The 17,801-nt window shown below is 65.1% G+C and overlaps 2 protein-coding genes across 2 annotated transcripts; both read right to left on the bottom strand.

Moving 5' to 3' along the window:
- Positions 1-181: 181 nt before the first annotated feature.
- Positions 182-9,948, bottom strand: KIF18B (kinesin family member 18B). The gene is made up of 10 exons (XM_032091680.1): positions 6,755-9,948; positions 5,859-6,236; positions 4,652-4,806; positions 4,069-4,173; positions 3,706-3,816; positions 2,887-3,084; positions 2,602-2,778; positions 2,137-2,264; positions 1,579-1,892; positions 182-853 (listed from the first exon to the last, which is right to left on the bottom strand). Exons 1-10 carry the CDS (start codon positions 6,783-6,785, stop codon positions 216-218), a joined length of 2,235 nt encoding a protein of 744 aa, XP_031947571.1. The 5' UTR covers positions 6,786-9,948; the 3' UTR covers positions 182-215.
- An 804-nt stretch (positions 9,949-10,752) lies between these two features.
- Positions 10,753-17,066, bottom strand: C1QL1 (complement C1q like 1). The gene is made up of 2 exons (XM_032091701.1): positions 16,369-17,066; positions 10,753-11,462 (listed from the first exon to the last, which is right to left on the bottom strand). Exons 1-2 carry the CDS (start codon positions 16,927-16,929, stop codon positions 11,283-11,285), a joined length of 741 nt encoding a protein of 246 aa, XP_031947592.1. The 5' UTR covers positions 16,930-17,066; the 3' UTR covers positions 10,753-11,282.
- Positions 17,067-17,801: the final 735 nt, after the last annotated feature.

The following is a 17,801-nucleotide window of genomic DNA, read 5'->3' on the forward strand; positions in this document are numbered from 1 at the left end:
CCTGCGCTCTGGAACACTGAGCAGAGGGCCCAGACCCCCCATAGCAAAGGGTGCAGAGGCACCCACATGCCCTGGGATGGTGGAGAAGGGGGATGGGCCCCAACCCCAGAGCAAGAGCCTTTTCCAGGCTCCCCACACGAGGGGCAGGCAGGAGGGAACAGCCTCGTGTTGGCCCTTGGATTTGGAACAGAACAATTTATTAAAAACACAACAACTTATTTCCTAAACCCACCCATAACCTGCAAACAAACGAACAGGACTGAGCCAACAGCGGGGACACAAACGCGGGGACGCAGCTGGAACCATGGGCAGAGGGGCACTGCGGGCCAGGGGGGGATGCTCGGGAGGCTGCAGGAAGAACGGAAGAGAGAGGAGCTGAAGGCGTTTGGAGTTTGAACGCTGGGAGGGGCGCCGGGCGGTGGATGCGGGAGGGCTGCCCGGGGCTCTGGCTGCTGCTGCTGCTCAGCGCTCGGGGGAAGCAGCTCTGGAGCCGGCCCGGGAACGGGGCTGGGGGTCCGTGCGGCCGCTGGCGCCGGGGTGCCAGGGCTTTGGGTGCCCGCCGGCGGGGAAGGCTGGGGGCTGACACTACGGGGCCCCGGGGACACGGCGGGGCTCTGCGCGGGGCTCTGCGCTGCCCGGGGAATCTCTGCTGCCTTCCCATGTCTCCGCTGGCGCTTCCTCCGTGTTCGGGAGCTGCGGGAATTTTCTGACTGGGAATCGCTGCTCGACTCGAGCACCTTCTTAACCGGCCCAGGAGAGATCGGCCTGGGGCTGGAGCACGCAGAGAGCTCCTGGGAACACTCCGGGTCGGCACTGGGCACGGGGGCATCGGGCACGGTGACAGGCACCTCGGCTAAAGGAGTAGAGAAGAAACAGAGTCACCTCCCTGTTTGCAGCTCCCGGACACCCCCAAGCCCCGGAGCACCCCCTGTGCCCCCCAGCTCAGTGCAGATCTGCTCTCCCAGGCCCGCAGCAGCCCTTTGCCAGTGGCCGTTCCATCAAAGTGCATCCAACCCAGAGGAAAAGAGCCGGCGCAGGCGCCGGGCTGGTCCCATGGCCGGTGCCCCGGGGCAGTGCCTGCTCTGTCCCCGGCAAACGGGGTCTGCAGAGCCACAACTCCGCTCCCAGGATCGCGCCGTGGCACGGAGGATGAGGAGGAAGAGCTCAGCCCTGCTCAGAGCCGGCTGCCGGCTGCGAGGCTCCACCGCGGCTGGCTTGGGCAGGGGAAGCAGGGAGGAGTAACGGAGACGGGAGAAACGCGGCTCAGAACTGCTGCTCTGGGCTCCTGGGGCAGGGACATCCCTCCCGTGGGAGCTGCCTCGCACACACGAGCTGAGCTCCCCGGAGACCAGGGCCGCTCCCAGCTCCTGCCCGAGGTGCTGCCCAGCTCGGATCGCTCTGCACAGTGAGGCCGGAGCCATGCCGGGCACGACCCGTTTGGTGACACCTGGGGACACGCCCGTTCCTCTGCCCTGTGCCCACCGCAGCCAGGAGCTGTGTCCCACCACCAGCTCCTCCAGCACCCACCGAGACCCAGAAGAGGGGCCAGTCCCCACTGTCCCCATCCCAAATCCTCACCGTCACAGCTCAGTTGCGTTCCCAGGGCTGGAGCGGCCTCACTGGGCTCTGTGGGGCTGCTGGGAGCTGCAGCTTCCTCCGGTCCTACAGACTCCTCCAGTCCTATGGGCTCCTCCAGCCCAATGGAGTCCTCTGACCCTACGGACTCCTCTGACCCTACGGACTCCTCCGGCCCTACGGACTCCTCTGGCCCTACGGACTCCTCCGGCCCTACGGACTCCTCCGGCCCTACGGACTCCTCCAGCCCGATGGACTCCTCCAGTGCCAGGACCTCCACCTCCTCTGTCTTTGCAGTCATTTCATCAGGGCAGAGGCTATGAGTAGAGTTTTGGGGTAAGAGAGTTAAATTTGGAAGATGGGATATTCCCAAGCTCTAAATCCCTTCCTGGAGAGCCTGAAATGCAAGGTATGTGCACCTGTGGGTGACAAGGGGCCCACGGGGCAGGCCACCATCTCCATGCACAGCCCTGGTCCCGCGTCCATCCAGACCATGGACAACCCAGTCTGGCCAGGATGAGGAGAGGCAGCAGGATGTGGGGAGGGCACAAGGACACTCACCTTTGTTCCAGGTGCCCAGACAGCTCCTGCAGAAGCTGACTTGGTGTCCTGGCCTGGAACTGCAGATCAGGCAGGGAGGCTACTCTGGGGCTGCGGGGAGACATCCCGGTGCGCTGCAGCTGCAGGGCCTGCGATGAGGCAGTGGTTAAAACACAATGGGGCAGCACGGGCCCATCTCTGAGGCTGGAGAAGGGCAGCTCCTCAGCCTTCTCCAGGCTCCAGGGCCCCCGGGAGCCCCGGATGACTGCAGGGGACAGGACCTGTGCTCAGGGACCTGGTGCCATGGGCTAAAGCCCCGCGGGCCCCTGGGCTTAGCAGCTTTAGCAGCAGAGTGGGCACACGCTGCTGCAGCTCCATCGGCTGCTCCTGCCCCGGGCTGGGAGATTCCCGCAGGATACGGGAGGCACCCACCACGCACCCTCCTGCCTCCCACCCAGCAGCTCCCGAGCCCCTCCCGGTGCTCACCGGCAGCAGGATGTGCCGGGCCTGGCTGGCGAACCGCAGCGTGCTGCAGGTGTCGGGGCCGGCGGGCGCCGCGGGGCTCACGGCCGCGATCACGGTGCTGCGGCAGCTGCCGCCCAGCGAGTCCTTCAGCAGGCGGGTCAGTTTGCTGTCCCGGAACGGCACGTGGCTCTGCCCGCCCTGTGCCGGGACACCGAGGCTCCGCTCAGCTCCGGGCCCCGGGGAGACCCTCCCGGACCCGTCCCGGAGAGCCAGAGCCCGGCGGGGCCCGGCCGGGAGCAGCCTCACCTTGGCTCCAGCCAGCGCACGGATGACGGTTTTGAGGGTCAGCAGAGAGCGGTTGATGCTGGTGCCCTCCCACAGCCCCTCTCCTCGGCCCGCAGGGTCCCAGACTCGCTCCGAGCCTGCCAGGTCGATGAAGCTCAGCTTGGCCAGGCGCAGATCCCCGGCGGGGCCGCCAGCAGGGTCCCACTGCTTCACCTGGATCTGCGGGGACAGAGGGGGCTGAGGCTGTGGCTCCACACAGCTGCTGGAGCAGGGACAGGGCTGTTCCCCAGCAGGGACAGGGCTCTGTGTTTCCAGGGGAAGGGACAGTGATTCCTGTGGGGAGATGAGGCAGGAGCAGGAGAGGAACCTGGCATGTCGTGAGGACGAGCCAAACACCTGGTGATGACACGAGGAGCAGAGCCAGGGAAGGGATCTGGCAGGAAAGGACAGCTATGGGAACAATCAGCATCTCCCACGCTCGATGATAGAGACGGGTGAGGCTGGTCAGGTCCAGAGGGACTGGAAAAGCATCCAGACACCTGAGCTCCTCCCCTGCAAGCAGCCAGGGCCGAGGCACCAGGCTTGGGCTGAAGTGACAGCCAGAGCCTCCGTCTGCCAGGAAGCCGTGACAGCCCTGCGAATTCGGGCAAGGGCCTGGCTGGAATTGAAATCCACTGGCAGCTTTGCACTGAGAAACCAGAGAGCACATGGACAGAGCCCCTGGGGAGCGAAATTCCCAGCTCAGTGCTCAGGGGGACAGCCCTGGGATGCTGGTCCTGGCAGTTTCGCAGCCCCGTTTCCAGCAGCAATGGCAGCGATCCCAGAGGCAGCAGCCCTCACCTGGAAGATGGCGTGGGAGCGGGACGAGGTGGCGTCGGCCTTGGTGTGACGCTGGGCCCGGTTTTTGTTGCCCTTGGCCAACATGTCCAGGAGCTGCTCTGGTGACGTGGGCTGGGGGAGAACGGGCAGGGGCCGGATCAGCCGCTGGACACAGCAGCCGGACACCCCGAGGCCGAGCAGCCCCGGGCACTGGGGCCGAGGCACCCGGCAGCTCTGCGGGCCCGTGGCAGCTCGAGGCCACGTCTGTGCCAGCCAGGAGCCAGGAGGCACCTCCATACCCCCCTGTCCCCAGGACTCCCAGCTCCTCTCAGCACCGGTGCAGATGAGTCTGTCCCAGCCCTTGTGCCCTTTTTGTGCCCAGACCTGGTGGAAGGAGAGACCCTGTGTCACGGCTCCTTTCCCAGGCTGCTCCCAGACGTTCAGCGGGCCCCGGGGCTCCAGCAGGTCATACACACGCTCTTTGTACACCTGGAGCAGGAAATCGAGGTCAGGCTGAGGTTTGGTTCTCTGGCAGAGAGCTGGGAGAAGAGCTGGGTACCCCTGCAGGATCTGGCACAACTGGGGGTCCCCCCTGACCCCACCTCCAGACCCCATTCCCCTGGGAGCAGCTGATGGGGCTCGGAAGGCAGGGACAGCTCCCAGAGTTTTGGTGAGCAGTTCCCCCAACCCCGCTCCTCTCCAGCCTTTCCAGCCAGGAAGCCCTCAGTGCTTGGTGGAGCATGGCAAGGAAGAGAAAAGCCCCGCACTCCGGCTGGCAGAAACCAGCAGCACCAGTTCACTCCACTGGGTGGGGGATCCTGCTTCCAGTCAGGCTGCCCTGCGGACCCCGCGCACAGATGGGGACACTGCAGGTACCCTGAGTGTGGCACTACAGGCTCTGGATCAACCCCAAATCTCTTCCCTGGGGACCCTGAGGCAGGAGGGGACATGCTGGGCCACAGCAAACCTGCTGGTAGGAGACGAGGACCTCCCAGCTCTTGTCCTTCATGGCCTCGAGCCTTTTGTACAGCTCCACCGTGGCCAGGTGCACGATGCCGGGGCTGGTCTTGGAGCCCACCATGGTGTAGGTCTTCCCGACTCCTGAAGCACCGTAGGCAAACACTGGAAGGAGAAGGGGTGGGTGGTGAAATGATCTATAATTCCTCACCTGGTGCAGCCGAAAGTTGGGTCCTGGCTGGAGAGGAGAGCAGAGCAGAGCAGAGGAGCTCCCCACACAGACAAGACACGAGGCAAAACTCATAACCTTCCCCACTGCTCCTCAGGGCAATTTTCCTCCCTGCTTTCAGCCTCTCTAGTGCAGGGACACAACGAGTCCCCAGATGAGCACTGCTCCCATGCTCACATCACCTCTGACCCTGCCCTGGGACAAGCTGACAGCCTTGCTTCCCCCAGCTCTCCCCACGAGGCATTTCTGCTTCCAGACCTTGTCATTCCTCTATTTTACCCCATCTTTCAACACCTCCTTTGAAGCCTCCACATCAGGGTGGGACACACTGGTCTGGAGCCTCAGCCCTTCTCCCATAGGCAGCACTCAGTGCTGGGGCCTGGGGACAGAGGCAGCCCTTCAGTGGCTCTCAGGAACCACCGAGAGCTGGAACAGCATCCCCTGGTCCAAGCACCTGGCACAGGATGAGCCTGGAGAGCCCTGGGCTCCTCCCACGCTGTGCCTGTGACATCCAACGGCTGCCAACAGCTGGGAACGGCTCCAGGGGCTGCAGCAGCAGCGAGGGGCTGTGGGGGCTGGCCAGGCCCGGTCACACCCGGCTCTACGGAGCCATTCAGGGTGGGAAGGGATGGCAAAGCCAAGCGGCTCTTTCCCCATGCATCCACCACATTTCTTCCCATCCTTCATGACCCAGGACAGACAAGAGCGAGTGATCCTTGTCCCTCGAAATGCCTGGACAGCTCCTGCCCAGCCTCACCTCTACCCCGACCCCACATCCACCCTCTCCACCCCATCTCCCAGAGGGCCCAGCACTGCTGGAACCAACAAGCTTCAGGCTGTGTAGTTTTGGGTTGCTGTTATGTCACCCCATTCCCAAAGATGCATGGGAGCTTCCAAATTAAATCCAGGGCTCTGCTGAGCCCACTCAGCCTGGGAATGGATGGGGCAGGAGCTCCTGCAGGGATCACAGGTGTGTGCCAGGACTTACCGGAGCAGTTGTAGCCAGCGAGGAGGGTGTCCAGCAGAGGGAGCGTGGTGTGCTGGAACACCTCCTCCTGCGTGGCCCCCTCGTCAAAAACGTGGTCGAACACAAATTGGAGGTTCCTGCGGCGGCGGCCGGGGCTGCGGGCGGTGCCGCCGGCGCTGCCGGGCTCCTCGGGGCTGAGCAGCACCACGTTCTGGTTCAGGACGTGCAGGACGGGGGGTGCAGCTCGCTCCCGGGGGCTGGGGGGCCGCACACGCAGCACCACAGCCACGGAGCCCTCCTGGGGCAGCGGGGTCTGCGCCCCAACAGGGACCTGGGGCTGGAGCATGGGGCTGCTGGGGGTCACGGCTCCTGATCCAAGGATTTGGGTCCTCATGCGGTCTGGGGGGAAATAGGTTCAGCTGGAGGGTGCAGTGGGGGAGAGAGATCCCCAGGTTGAGTGACATCTCAGAGCCCCCCCCCCATTCCCCTGGCGTCTGCGCCCACTCCCCTCCCTGTGCCAACCCCGCCCGGTGCCCCTTTGGAGCCCCCCATGAGCCTGAACCTCCTTCAGGCTCCCACAGCCTCTCCCAAAACCCTGCCCCCCCTTCGGGTGACCTTGGATACCCAACGGCCCTACAAACCCCTTCATGCTCCCCTGGGTCCCCACAGTCTCCCCACAGACCCTAAGTCCCTTTGGGACACAGCCCCCTCCCACAGCCTCCCCAAGGATCCCCAACATCCTCCTTCGAGCCCACTCAGCCTCCCCCCCTTTTGGCCCCCAGAGCCCCTCTCACAACCCCATCACCCCTTTGGTCCACTCAGAGCCCCCTCCCACAGCCCGGCTTCCCTTCCCTCCAGACCCCCGTGTCCCCATTCCGCCCCCCGGCCCCTCCCCAGCCCAGCCCAGCAGAACTGACCCAGCGACCGCGTCCCCAGCGGGGACGGCATCACCCACGCGTGGGCTCGGCAGTGCCAGGAGACGTGTGCAGTGTGCCAGGGACGAGGCACGGCCACGTTCACCGAGAAGGGGCTTTGCAATCGCCTCCGTGCGGAGAGCAGCGACCGGAGCGCAGCTGAGCGATGCCAGCGCGGCCGGAGCTGCCGGGAGCGGCGGCCGCGGGACAGCCCGGCCGTTGTCACTCGCGCTCAGGAATCCGCCGGTGCCCGGCAGCCCCGGAACGCTGTCGCTCGTGCCGCTGGCGGCCGTGGAACTGTGCCGGGACCAACGGCACCCCCGACGATTCATTCTCGTGGAACCACAGGGGTCACCGAAGGGTTTGGGTTGGACGGGACCCGAAAAGATGATCTCGTTACAGCTCCCCAGAGTGGAGGGGCAGCCCTCCCTCTCTCACCCCTCTGGCCACTCCTCTTTTGCTGCAGTTTGGCGTTTGGTGTTGACTGTTGGCTCAGGTGCAGCTTTTCCTCCACTGGAACTCCCAAGTCCTTCTCCACAGGGCTGCTCCCAGCTCTTCTCCCACTCTGTGCTGGTGTCTGGGATTGTCCCTGTGCAGGTGCAGCCCCTTGCACTTGGCTTTATTGAACTTCATCGTGTTCTCTTGGTCCCACTTCTCAAGCTTGTCCAGGGCCCCCGGATGCCACCTGCACCACTCAGCTTCATGTCACCTTTGTGAACGTGCTGAGGGTGGGCTTGACTCACTGTCCGTGTCAGTGAGGAAGGGATTGCAGAGCCCTGGTGCCACCGGAGAACCCTGAGGGTCCCCTGGTCACCGGCCTCCCCCAGGACATGGGGCCACTGCCCACAACCCTCTGGCTGCATCCAGCCAGCCAATTCCTCACCCACTCACAGCCCACCCTTCACACCCGTGCCCCTCCAGTTCAGGGATGAGGATGTCCTGTGGGACCGTGTCTTGTGTGCTGGATTTTTAAAGGGGATGAAGGAAGCTCCAGCCTGTGGGTGCAGCTGTGGATTGGGGTGTTGGAGGATGTTGCTCTGTCGCACTTCGTGATGTGTAATGAGGGTCCCTCGTGTTGAGGTGCGCATTTAGTGCAGAGAGCTCAGGAGGCAGCTGCCCTGGGAGCTCCAGGGTTAGTTCTGCAGGGGAAATGGCCAGAGCCCCTGGCAATGGGCCAGGGCCTGGCAATGACCCAAAGGGCCCAGGGCCCTGCGGCACCGGGCAGGTGACTGGACACTCGGACACAGCAGGAAGACCCCACTGCCAGGTGCACAGACTGGGAGGGGATGGAAGCCTGGGGGGTCCTTTGTTGGGGTCCCTCCCCAGAGGCTCTATCTCAAGCTGTTATTGAGCTGCTGCACCACAATAAAATTCCGTAAAGAAACCAGAGCCTGGGACTGCACTCTTGGAGCTCTGGGGCTGAGCTGGAGAGGAAACCAGGAGAAACTGTGGGATGGGGTGTGGGGGAGCCAACAGGGCCCCTTGGGACACTAGAGCCACTGAGGGCCTCGGCCCCACCAGTGCCAGTCTGGGGTGGGAGTGTAGCTGCCAGGGCAGCTCCAGGATGGATGACAGGGAAGTTCCCTGAACAGTTTCTGACCCAGATGGGACCTCAGGTCGCCTTCCTTCTGCAAACATCCAACTGCCAGCACCAGGTGACTGACCAGTATGTCAATAGGTAGAGAATGATCAACCCACTTTTTGTGATTTTATATTGATAATCCTTTGTGATTTTATATCGGAAATAATTTCTGGCCTATGGCAACTCTGTTGACCTTAATTCTGTTCTGTTTGGTAACTGCAATAATGTTGTGTGTCAGGGCAGTGTTAAAACCCTTGAAACTTTTCCCTTTGAGTGTATTAGCAGGAATGCCCCACTAAAAGCAAGGGAGGAATTCCTGTTGAGGAATCTCTGGAGCTGCTGCTGCAAAGGGGCTTCAGTGCCAGCCTGGAGGGGCAGGAGTGTTACTGGCACGGGAGCTCTGGGATGGATGGCTGGGAAGTTTCCTGAACAATTTCTAAGCCATATGGGATCCCAGCCCATCTTCCTTCTCCAAACATCCAACTCCCAGCACTGCGTGAGTTCACCTGGGATCTTTGCAGCAGGGAGGAAACAAAGGGAGAGTGTTAAAATTCCCTGAGCAGATTCCACATAAATTCTAAGAGCGGGTTTGAGTCTCTCCTTCGGTGCAGTCACTGCAGTGGGTCGGTACAGGGCTGGGCTGCGCCTGCTGCGGCTGCAGGGGAGCAGGATCCGAGCTGGGCTCGGGGGGAAAGAGCGAGCCCAGAGTCCTTTCAGCGTTTTAAAGGATGAAGTGGGAAACTGTTGACGATCCTGTCCTGTAGCATGTGCTGGACACTGCGTTTAGTGCGCGGTGGTTGCTCTGAGGCCCCTCCATCGCGGTCTCCTGCGCAGCTCCCAGGCCGCCCGCGGTGGCCGCTGGGGCACAAACCCCGTGGAACGAGCCGGTCCCTGGGAACGCTGGTGCTGCTCACGGAGCCTCCTCGGGAAGGGGATCCAGGGCGATCCGCGGGGAGAGGCTCCTCGGCTCCAAACCGCTCCTGTAACTATTTACGCCACAGCGGTAACACTGTCCCCTCTTGCCCGCTCAGCCCCTCACGATCTGATGCCCCCTTAAGCCACGGCCTCCTCACTGTCCCTGCACCTTCTTTGGGGCCCCAAAACCCCTCGCACAGGGCCCTGCACCCACTCCGTGCCGTGCCCCGTTCCCGGCCCCGCTCCCGCCTCGCTCCGCTCCAGGCGGGTTCCCGCCGCCGCGCCGCCTTTAAATTGCCCGCGAGGCCCCGCCCTGCCCCCTGATTGGCCCCGCGCCGCCTCCGACTCCCATTGGCTGCGTTTCGCGTGGTGCCTCATGGGGGTTGTAGTCCGGAGCCCCGCGCGATGCACCATGGGAGCTGCAGTCTCGCCGCCACCCGCGCCCCCTGCCGGCGGCTCCCGTGGCAGCAGCAGCAGCTCCGAGCCCCGGCGGCGAGGGGGCTTGGAAGGTCCTGGGGGTCCCGGAGGGTCCGGGAGGGTCCCCGGGCGGGGCTTCGGTTCTCGGGGACCTTCTGCTCGGGGCTGCGATTCAGCCCGGCCTCGCCGCCGCCTCCAGCTGGGAGCGATGCTGGGGAGCAGCGCTGGGATCCGCCGAGGCTTGGGACACACACACACAGAGCTGGGGCAGGGAGCGCATACCTGGAACACACACACACACCTGGAACACACTCACCTGGGGGCACACACACCCCTGTGACACAGACGCATACGTGGGACACAGACACACTCACCTGGAACACACACCTGGAACACACACACACCTGAGGGACACACAGCCCTGGGGCACAGACACATCCCTGGGGACCCACACAAACACCTGGGGGAACACACATACAGACCTGGGGGCACACTCCTCCGGGGGGGGACACGCTTGGGACACTCACACATTCCCCTCTGAGGGGACGCACGCAACCCCCTGGGACACACACACACGCGCACACACACACCTGGGGACATGGACACACATTCTTGGGGACACACATACCACACACACACAGCCAGAAGGACACCCAGCCCCGTCCTGTCCCCAAGGCCACTCCGTGTCCCCAGGGCTCTCACTCTCTGATCCCACCACAGCCACTCCGGAGGCGGCTGCTGGCCCCGGGCACCCGCTGTCACCTCTAATTGGGCCACGTCCTGCCCGTGCCGAGGCAGCGGTGACGGCCGTGTGTGCCCGAGGGTCCCGGTGGCTCTGTGTGGCCTGACCGTGCCCCTCCCCTCACAGTGGCAATGCTGTGTTACTCAGAGGACACCCCCACATGGGGCCACCCCGGCTCTGGGGACAGGGCCATGGTAGTGGTGGCACCCCAAGCGGCCCCACTGACAGGGACGGGGGGATGGGCTGATTCGATAAACCAAGCGGCGTCGGGGTGGGGGGGTGGCGGCGGCAGGAAGACCCCGTCCTCAGGGTGGGGGACGTCGGGGACACAGACAGCAGACGGGGAGAGATCACAGCTCTGCTTTACCATGTTGTCACCCCGGCGGGGGAGGGGGCGGCAGGACGGCGACTCCCCCCGCCCCAGCACAGCCCCCCCGCCCGGGGCCGTGCGGACACCGCGCGTCTGTACAGCCGGACCCCCCCGAGACCCCCGGCACCGCCCCGGGGCGGGCAGAGAGCAGGGGCGGGACAAGGGGGGGGCACAGCCGGGGATGGGGGTGCCGTGAGGCAGCGCGGGGAGCACCCCCAGCCTCTTGCCACCCCCCAAGCCTCTGCAGCCCCAAGCCCTCAGCTGGCAGCCTTGGTGTGAGCTACCGGGAAAAGGGGGGGTCTGGGCACCGAAGGGAGCCGGGAGCGCGGGGAGGGGGGGATGCCGTGGGGCTGGGCAGGAGCGAGGGGAGCTGGGGGCAGCAGGGAACCGAACCACGGCACAGGGACGCCGTGGGGCTGGGGGGTCACTGCGGGGGATGCCGGGGGCGATGCCGCGGGGCTGGGCGGCTGCGGGGGGTGCCGGGGGCGGTGCCGCGGGTCCAGGCTCAGTCCGAGTAGATGATGAAGCCGGAGAAGGTGCTGTACTTGTTGTTGTTGCCGCCGTGGGCTTTGCCCCCGTCCAGCTTGATGAAGACCTCGTCCCCCGCGTCCAGGTGCAGGACGACGCTGTTGCTGGCGTAGTCGTAGTTCTGGTCGGCGTCCTGAGCGATGGCGCTGGCCCGGACCTGCCCAGGGGACACCGCGAGATCGGCTCGGGACACGCCTCGGCCCGTGGATCCCACGGGACACGCCGGGTCCCGCCTCACCCACATCAGATCCACCCGCCCCGGGGTAGCGTGGGGTGCCCTGGATCCCCACCCGTGGGTGACCGGGTCCCGGCTGGAGGCGGCTCCTCCAGAGCCTCTCTCTGACCCGCTGGCACAGACACGGCACCGCGGCTCTGGGTTTGGATGGAGGACCATGGAACAGACATGGGACTGCCGCTCTGGGTTCAGGTGCAGGACTACGGCCCAGACACAGGACCCCACCTCTGCATTCTGATACCGTCACAGCTCTGACGCAGAGCCCCAAATCCAGGTTTGGATACAGGACCGTGGATCAGACATGGGACCACGGCTCCAACAAGGGACCACAGCTCCACATTCAGACATGGGACTGCGGCTCTCGCACAGGACCCTGACTCCGGATTTGGGTGCAGGACCCCACCTCAGATACAGGACCCCAGCTCCAGAGTCTGATGTGGGATAATGTCTCAGATACAGGACCCCAGCTCCCGGCTCAGATGTGGGACCACAGCTCCATCACGGGACCCCAGATCCAGGTTTGGATGCAGGACTCCAGCTCAGACACAGGACCCTGTCTCTGGCTTCAGATACGGGACCATGCCTGGGGCACAGGACCCCATCTCCCAGCCCAGTCCCAAACCAAACCACTGAACGCAGCGCATCCCCAAGCACTTCCCAGGAGCTGCACAGGGACCGTGAGCGTGTGGCGAGGGCTAAACTCAAATTCCCCTTCGCAGGGACTCGCACGCCCATGAAGGTTTCCTGGGTGCCGGCACAGCCAGAGGAGCCGTCACCGCCTGGAGAAGCGGCCCCGTGGCTGGAGCCCGCTGCCGCTGCAGAATTCTTTGGGTAATCAAATCTCCGCCGGCGCCTCGCGGGGAGATCGCGGCGCTGGGTGACAGTGACAAGGCAGCTGGTGAAATCCCAAGTGAAATGCAGAAGCGCTGCGCCGGGAGAAGGTGCCGCTAATTACAATCGACGAGAATCGGCTCTTAATTGGCTCACGCGGGGCGGGCAGGCACCGGCGAGCCGCTGCCGTGTCCCGGAGCGGCGGGGGAAGGACGGCTGGCCCCGCGCAGTCCTGTCCTTTGTCCCCAGGACAGGGGTCCCAGGGGACCACTGCTCTCTGGGGTGCAGCTGCACGTCCCCGAGCCCACCGGCAGCCTGCGGTGCTGGGGTCAGCTGCTGTTAACTCTGGAACCTACTGACAGCCAGGCTGGTGATCCCATAAGACTTGCTCGCACCCACGCAGCCGCGTCCCTCGTGCCACCAGCAGCACTGTCACCCTGCTAAAAGTCCCTCTGTGTCTACCCTGCCACCGCGAGAGTCCCCATTCCCGGTGGGGGACCCTGAATCCCCGTCAGTCACAGTGCCTCAATCTCCAGGGGACGCTGCCTCTCCCGGGGTTTTGCTGAGGAAGAGGAGCGGGGGAAGAAGCCGTGAGGAAGGAGAACCAGGAAAAGCCATTTGGCGCCCGGCTCCCACCATTGTCCCCCCCGCCACAGCTGGAGCTGCCCGGTGCCATCCGTCTTCCCTCGTTAGGGAGCCGCCTCGTCACCGCGCGCCCGCCAGCCCTCGCTAACCAGGGAAGATAAATGGCAGCGCTGGGCCCGGGCTGAGCCGCTCCCGGCACCGCAGCGGCACAGGAGGGGGGGCTGCCACCACGGCCCCCCGCGATGGCCTCACCCCCTTGTCCGGTTCTGTGCCTCAGTTTCCCTATGGCACAGCCGGGAGGTGGGAGCCATGGGGGTGGCCTGGCCCCAGCCTGGACTCCACTGCAGCCGCTGTCCCTGCCCTCAGTGACAATGCTGGGGACACTCTGAAGTGGTCCCCAAGGGGGCTGCACCCAAGAGCTTTCAGGCGGACAGGGGACAGCAGGCGCTGCCATGTGCAGTGACACTCGGGGCATCTGGGACACCATGTGCCCCACTCCCACCATGGCCCAGCACCCCCAAGGCGTGGCGGCAGCTGCCTCTCAGGACCCCCAAATGCAGTGGCAGCTGCTCCTCAGGATCCTCGGGCACAGCTCAGGGCGCCCTCCCAGCACCCCTGAGTGCCCCCCCTCAGATCCCGCTGGGCGCAGCCGCAGGTGCCCCCCAGGGCCCTTGGGTGCATCAGCAGATGCCCCCCCGACCCCCAAACAGGGCAGTGAGTGCCCCCAGGACCCCCCAGCAGGTTCTTGTGTACCCTTGGGGACCGTCCCCAACAGGGACCCCTGGGGCTGAGACCCTCCCTGAGCCATGGATGGCCCTCCTACACCACCGGGACCCCAAAACCACCCGGTACCAGCCCTGTCCGTCCGTCCGTCCGTCCATCCATCAATCAATCAATCAATCAATCAATCCGTTCCTCCGTCCGTCCACCTCCCCCTCCCGCTGCCCTCGTCTCAGCTACGGGCTAATAAAAATAATAATTAATGCTAATTAACCACCAGTAGCAGCTCCCCTGGCTCTCATTAACTCCAGCCCCGACCCAACGGTGATGGGCTGCCCCCGAACCGGCAGCACCCAGGGGATTTTTGGGGGTCGGGGGGGCCCCCCAAGTTCTGACTCGCTGTGAAGATGCCAGGATCAACCTTTATCCACCGGGAACCCCACACCATGCCAGGGACGGAGGGTTTTGGGCTGCAACCCCCTAAATAACCCCATTTTTAAAATTATTTGGAGCATTGGGGGGGGATCTTCTTTACAGATATCGATGCGGCGATGCCTTGTTAGTAATTAACAAGCAGTTAATTAAGCTGCATCACCCGCCCGAGCGCAGCTCCTCTTGACAAGGGGCTCCACATCTTCTGGAAATTAATCCAGGAATGTCGATGCCCCGCAGAGCTGGGGGGTAGAAAGGTTTGGGGTGGTCCCCAAAAATACTTTGTGGGAGGCAAAAGGGCTGAGGTGAGTTTTTGGGGTGCTCAGTCCGGAGTTACACGGATGCTGCTTGGCAGAAAGAGCCAGACGTGCCAAGCGGCGCTGGGACCCCCCAGAATTTAGGGCTAGAGGGCGGGGGAGGACAAAAAAAATCCCAATAAAAGGAAATTTGAAGTGTTTGGATGGAGAAAAGCTGCCGAGCGGCTCCTGCTGTACTCCCGCTCAGAAGGGCTCAGAACCGGGGGGTGAAGCGCGGTGGCCGTGACAAGGCTCCCGCTCCCTCCCTCACACCCCGGCTGTTTCTGGGGTGGTAACTCAGTTTTCGGTTAATTCGGGGTCCTGCATCCTCAGGACAAGGATGCAGCGCGGGGCGAGATGCCGGAGGAAGCGATGGGAAGCGGGAGCGGGGTGGATGGATCCCGGCGGGAATGCCGGCTGCGGTGACATCCAGGGGAATTGAGCTCGGGTGACATGCCGGGGGTCACAGCCACATCTTGTCCTTCGAGTCGTGGCCGGGAGGGGGATATGGCGTGGAAAAGGGGCACCCGAAAAGCGCGGGGGCGGCGAGGCTGAGTCCTGGCATTGAGGGTTCCAGCGGGATGGGCTCGGGGGGATGCGGGAGCGGGGAGGAAGAAGGATGGAGCCACCCTCGGGGTGTGAGTCCCCCGCGGTGTCCCCACGCAGCCCGGCCGGGGATGGGGACGTCCCTCCCGACACAGCAGCAGCAGCAGAGCCGGCTCCGGGCTGGGGGTGCAGCCCCCCAAAAGCGGGGCAGACGCTGCCCCCCTCGAGGCCAGTGCGGACACTGTCCCTGCGGAGGAGCCCTGTCCCCAACAGGGACCCCAGCGGGGACAGTGGCATGGGTGGGGGGGTGGACAGGGCACCCGAGGGGCGCGGGGGGGGTGCCCCAAGGCACCACGAGACACCCCAAGGCACACCTCCGGGACCAGGGAAAGAGCTGAGGGAACCCCTGGAGACACGTCAGGTCGGATGGTGGCTGTCCCCAGCACTGGGAGAGGGACAGGGCACACAGGGGAGAGCCTGGGAATGGGAGGAGGAGGAGGATGGGGCACCCCAGGGGTGCACCCGGAGCCCTTCATTGTCCCTGGGAGAAGGACAGGGCACCCCAGTGGTGCCCCTTCAGGGAGGGGAGCAGGACGGAGCACCCCGGGGCCGCATCCAGAGCCCGTCATTGCCACTGGGAGAAGGATGGACCATCCTGGGGGAGCATCTCCGGCACTGAGAGAAGGATGGGGCACGCTGAGAATGCAGCTCCGGAGCTGGGAGCAGGACAGAGCACCTCGGGGGTGCACCCAGAGTCCATCATATCACTGGGAGAAGGACAGGGCACCCTGTGGTTACACCTCCGTGCCCAGGAGAAGGATGTGGCACCCTGGAAACGCACCCAAATCCCATCATTGTCACTGAGAGAGGGACAGAGCATCGCAGGGGTACATCCCTGGGGATAGAAGAAGGACAGGGCATTCTGGGGGTGCACCCAGCGCCCATCTTCACCACTGGGAGAAGGATGAAGCACCCCAGGGGTGCATGTCCGTGTCTGGGAGAAGGATGTGGCACGCCAGGGATGCACCCAGAGCCCATCATTGCCACTGGGAGAAGGATGTGACACCCTGGGGATGCATCTCTGGGGCTGGGAAAAGGATGGGGTCCCTGGGGAAGCACCCAGAGCCCATCATCAGCACTGGGAGAAGGATGTGGCACGCTGGGGGTGCATCCCTGGGGCCGGGAGGAGGACAGGGCCCCCGGGGAAGCACCCACAGTCCATCATCAGCACAGAGAGGATGTGGTACCCTGGAGGTGCATTCTTGGGGCCAGGAGAAGGATGGAACACCCAGAGGGTGCATCGCCGAGGCCAGGAAAAGGACGGGGCACCCCGAGGAAGCACCCAGAGCCCTTCTCCCGTGCTTGGGGGCAGCAGAGCTCCCGTTCCCGCAGAGGGATCCGGGATGGGCAGCCCTTACCTGCCCGTTCTTGCAGAGGTCGGCCCACATGCTGGTGCCGTCGCCGCCTCGCATGAGGACGTGGTAGGTGAAGAAGTAGGTACCGGGGATGGCGCAGGTGAACTTGCCCGAGGCGGCGTCGTAGCTGTTGCCCAGGTTGGTGACCACGTCGTCGAACTTGAGGACCTCGTAGCCCTCGTGGGGGTTCTTGAGGCCGGCGTAGAAGGCGACCCGCGGCACCGTGCTGTAGGTGGCTGCGCTCACCGCGCCCGTAGCCCCCGGTCCCGGTAATCCCGGGGGTCCCGGTCTTCCTGCTTCACCCCGCGCCCCCACCGGCCCCGGAGGCCCCGGTTCTCCGGGCGGTCCCGGTGGTCCCGGTTTCCCCGGTCTCCCCGGTTTGCCTTGGGGACCTTGCACCAGGGTGGACGGCGGCGGGAGGGGGCCGCGTTCGGCCGGTTGCGGGGGGGCGGCGGGGCCGTAGGGCTCGCAGACCATCCGGCAGGTGCCCAGCATCTCGTACCGGCCGTCGGTACCGGCGGAGCTCACCAGCACCGGGATGAGCACCACCAGCACCAGCACCATCACCACCCCCGCCGCGGCCGCCAGCAAAGTTTTCCGGCCCAGGCTGAGCCGCCGCCCGGCCGGGGCGCGCTGGCGCCCGGGGGAGGGAATGGTGCCGGCGGGGGGGAGCAGGGCGGCGGCGGCGGCGGCGGCGGCGGGGCTCGGGCTGGCGGCGGCGGCGGCTCCGCTGCGCTCCGCTGGCTCCGGTGCGCCCCGCGCCGCACGGGCCACGCCCACCCCGCCGGGACACGCCCACCTCGCAGCCGGACACGCCCCTCGCCACGCCCACCCCACCCCGGACACGCCCCCGCCGCATTAACCACGCCCGTGGGAACGCCCCCGCCCCGCCCACCCGCGACCCCCGCTCTCCGGGGGAGGGAAACTGAGGCAGGGAGGTGGGATCGGCCCCGGCTGCCCCACTGACCGCCCCATCCAAGCGCTCGGGACCCCTCGGTGGCCCCCGCCCCGCGTGGTCACCCGAGCCACGCCCTGTCCCCACGCCATGCCACCCTCGACCCCGAGAACTCCGAGCGTCCCCGTGGAGCTGGGGACACCCCTGGGGGATGGTCCCCAGGGCCTGCCCCTTCTCCCTGCCTCAGCTTCCCCTCCCACGAGGGACCACACTTTGGGACAGCCCAGGTGACACCCACGTGGCCAAGAACCCATCGCGGTCAAGCACCCATCGCGGTCAATCGTGGGTCCGCGGGAGGGGATGTCACCGCTGGTGGCAGAGGCCACAGTGACAACGGGGCACCCGCAGGTGCCACCGCGGGCATGGCCGGGCCACGCCAAAGAGCCGTCCCCGGGGGCTGAGCACCGGCGGGCTCATGACATGGGGACACGCGGCTGCGCCCGCTCCGTCGCCTGCCATCTCCATCAGCTTCGGCGGGGAC

This window comes from Corvus moneduloides, chromosome 26 (assembly GCF_009650955.1).
Source record: "Corvus moneduloides isolate bCorMon1 chromosome 26, bCorMon1.pri, whole genome shotgun sequence".
NCBI classification, from domain to species: domain Eukaryota; kingdom Metazoa; phylum Chordata; class Aves; order Passeriformes; family Corvidae; genus Corvus; species Corvus moneduloides.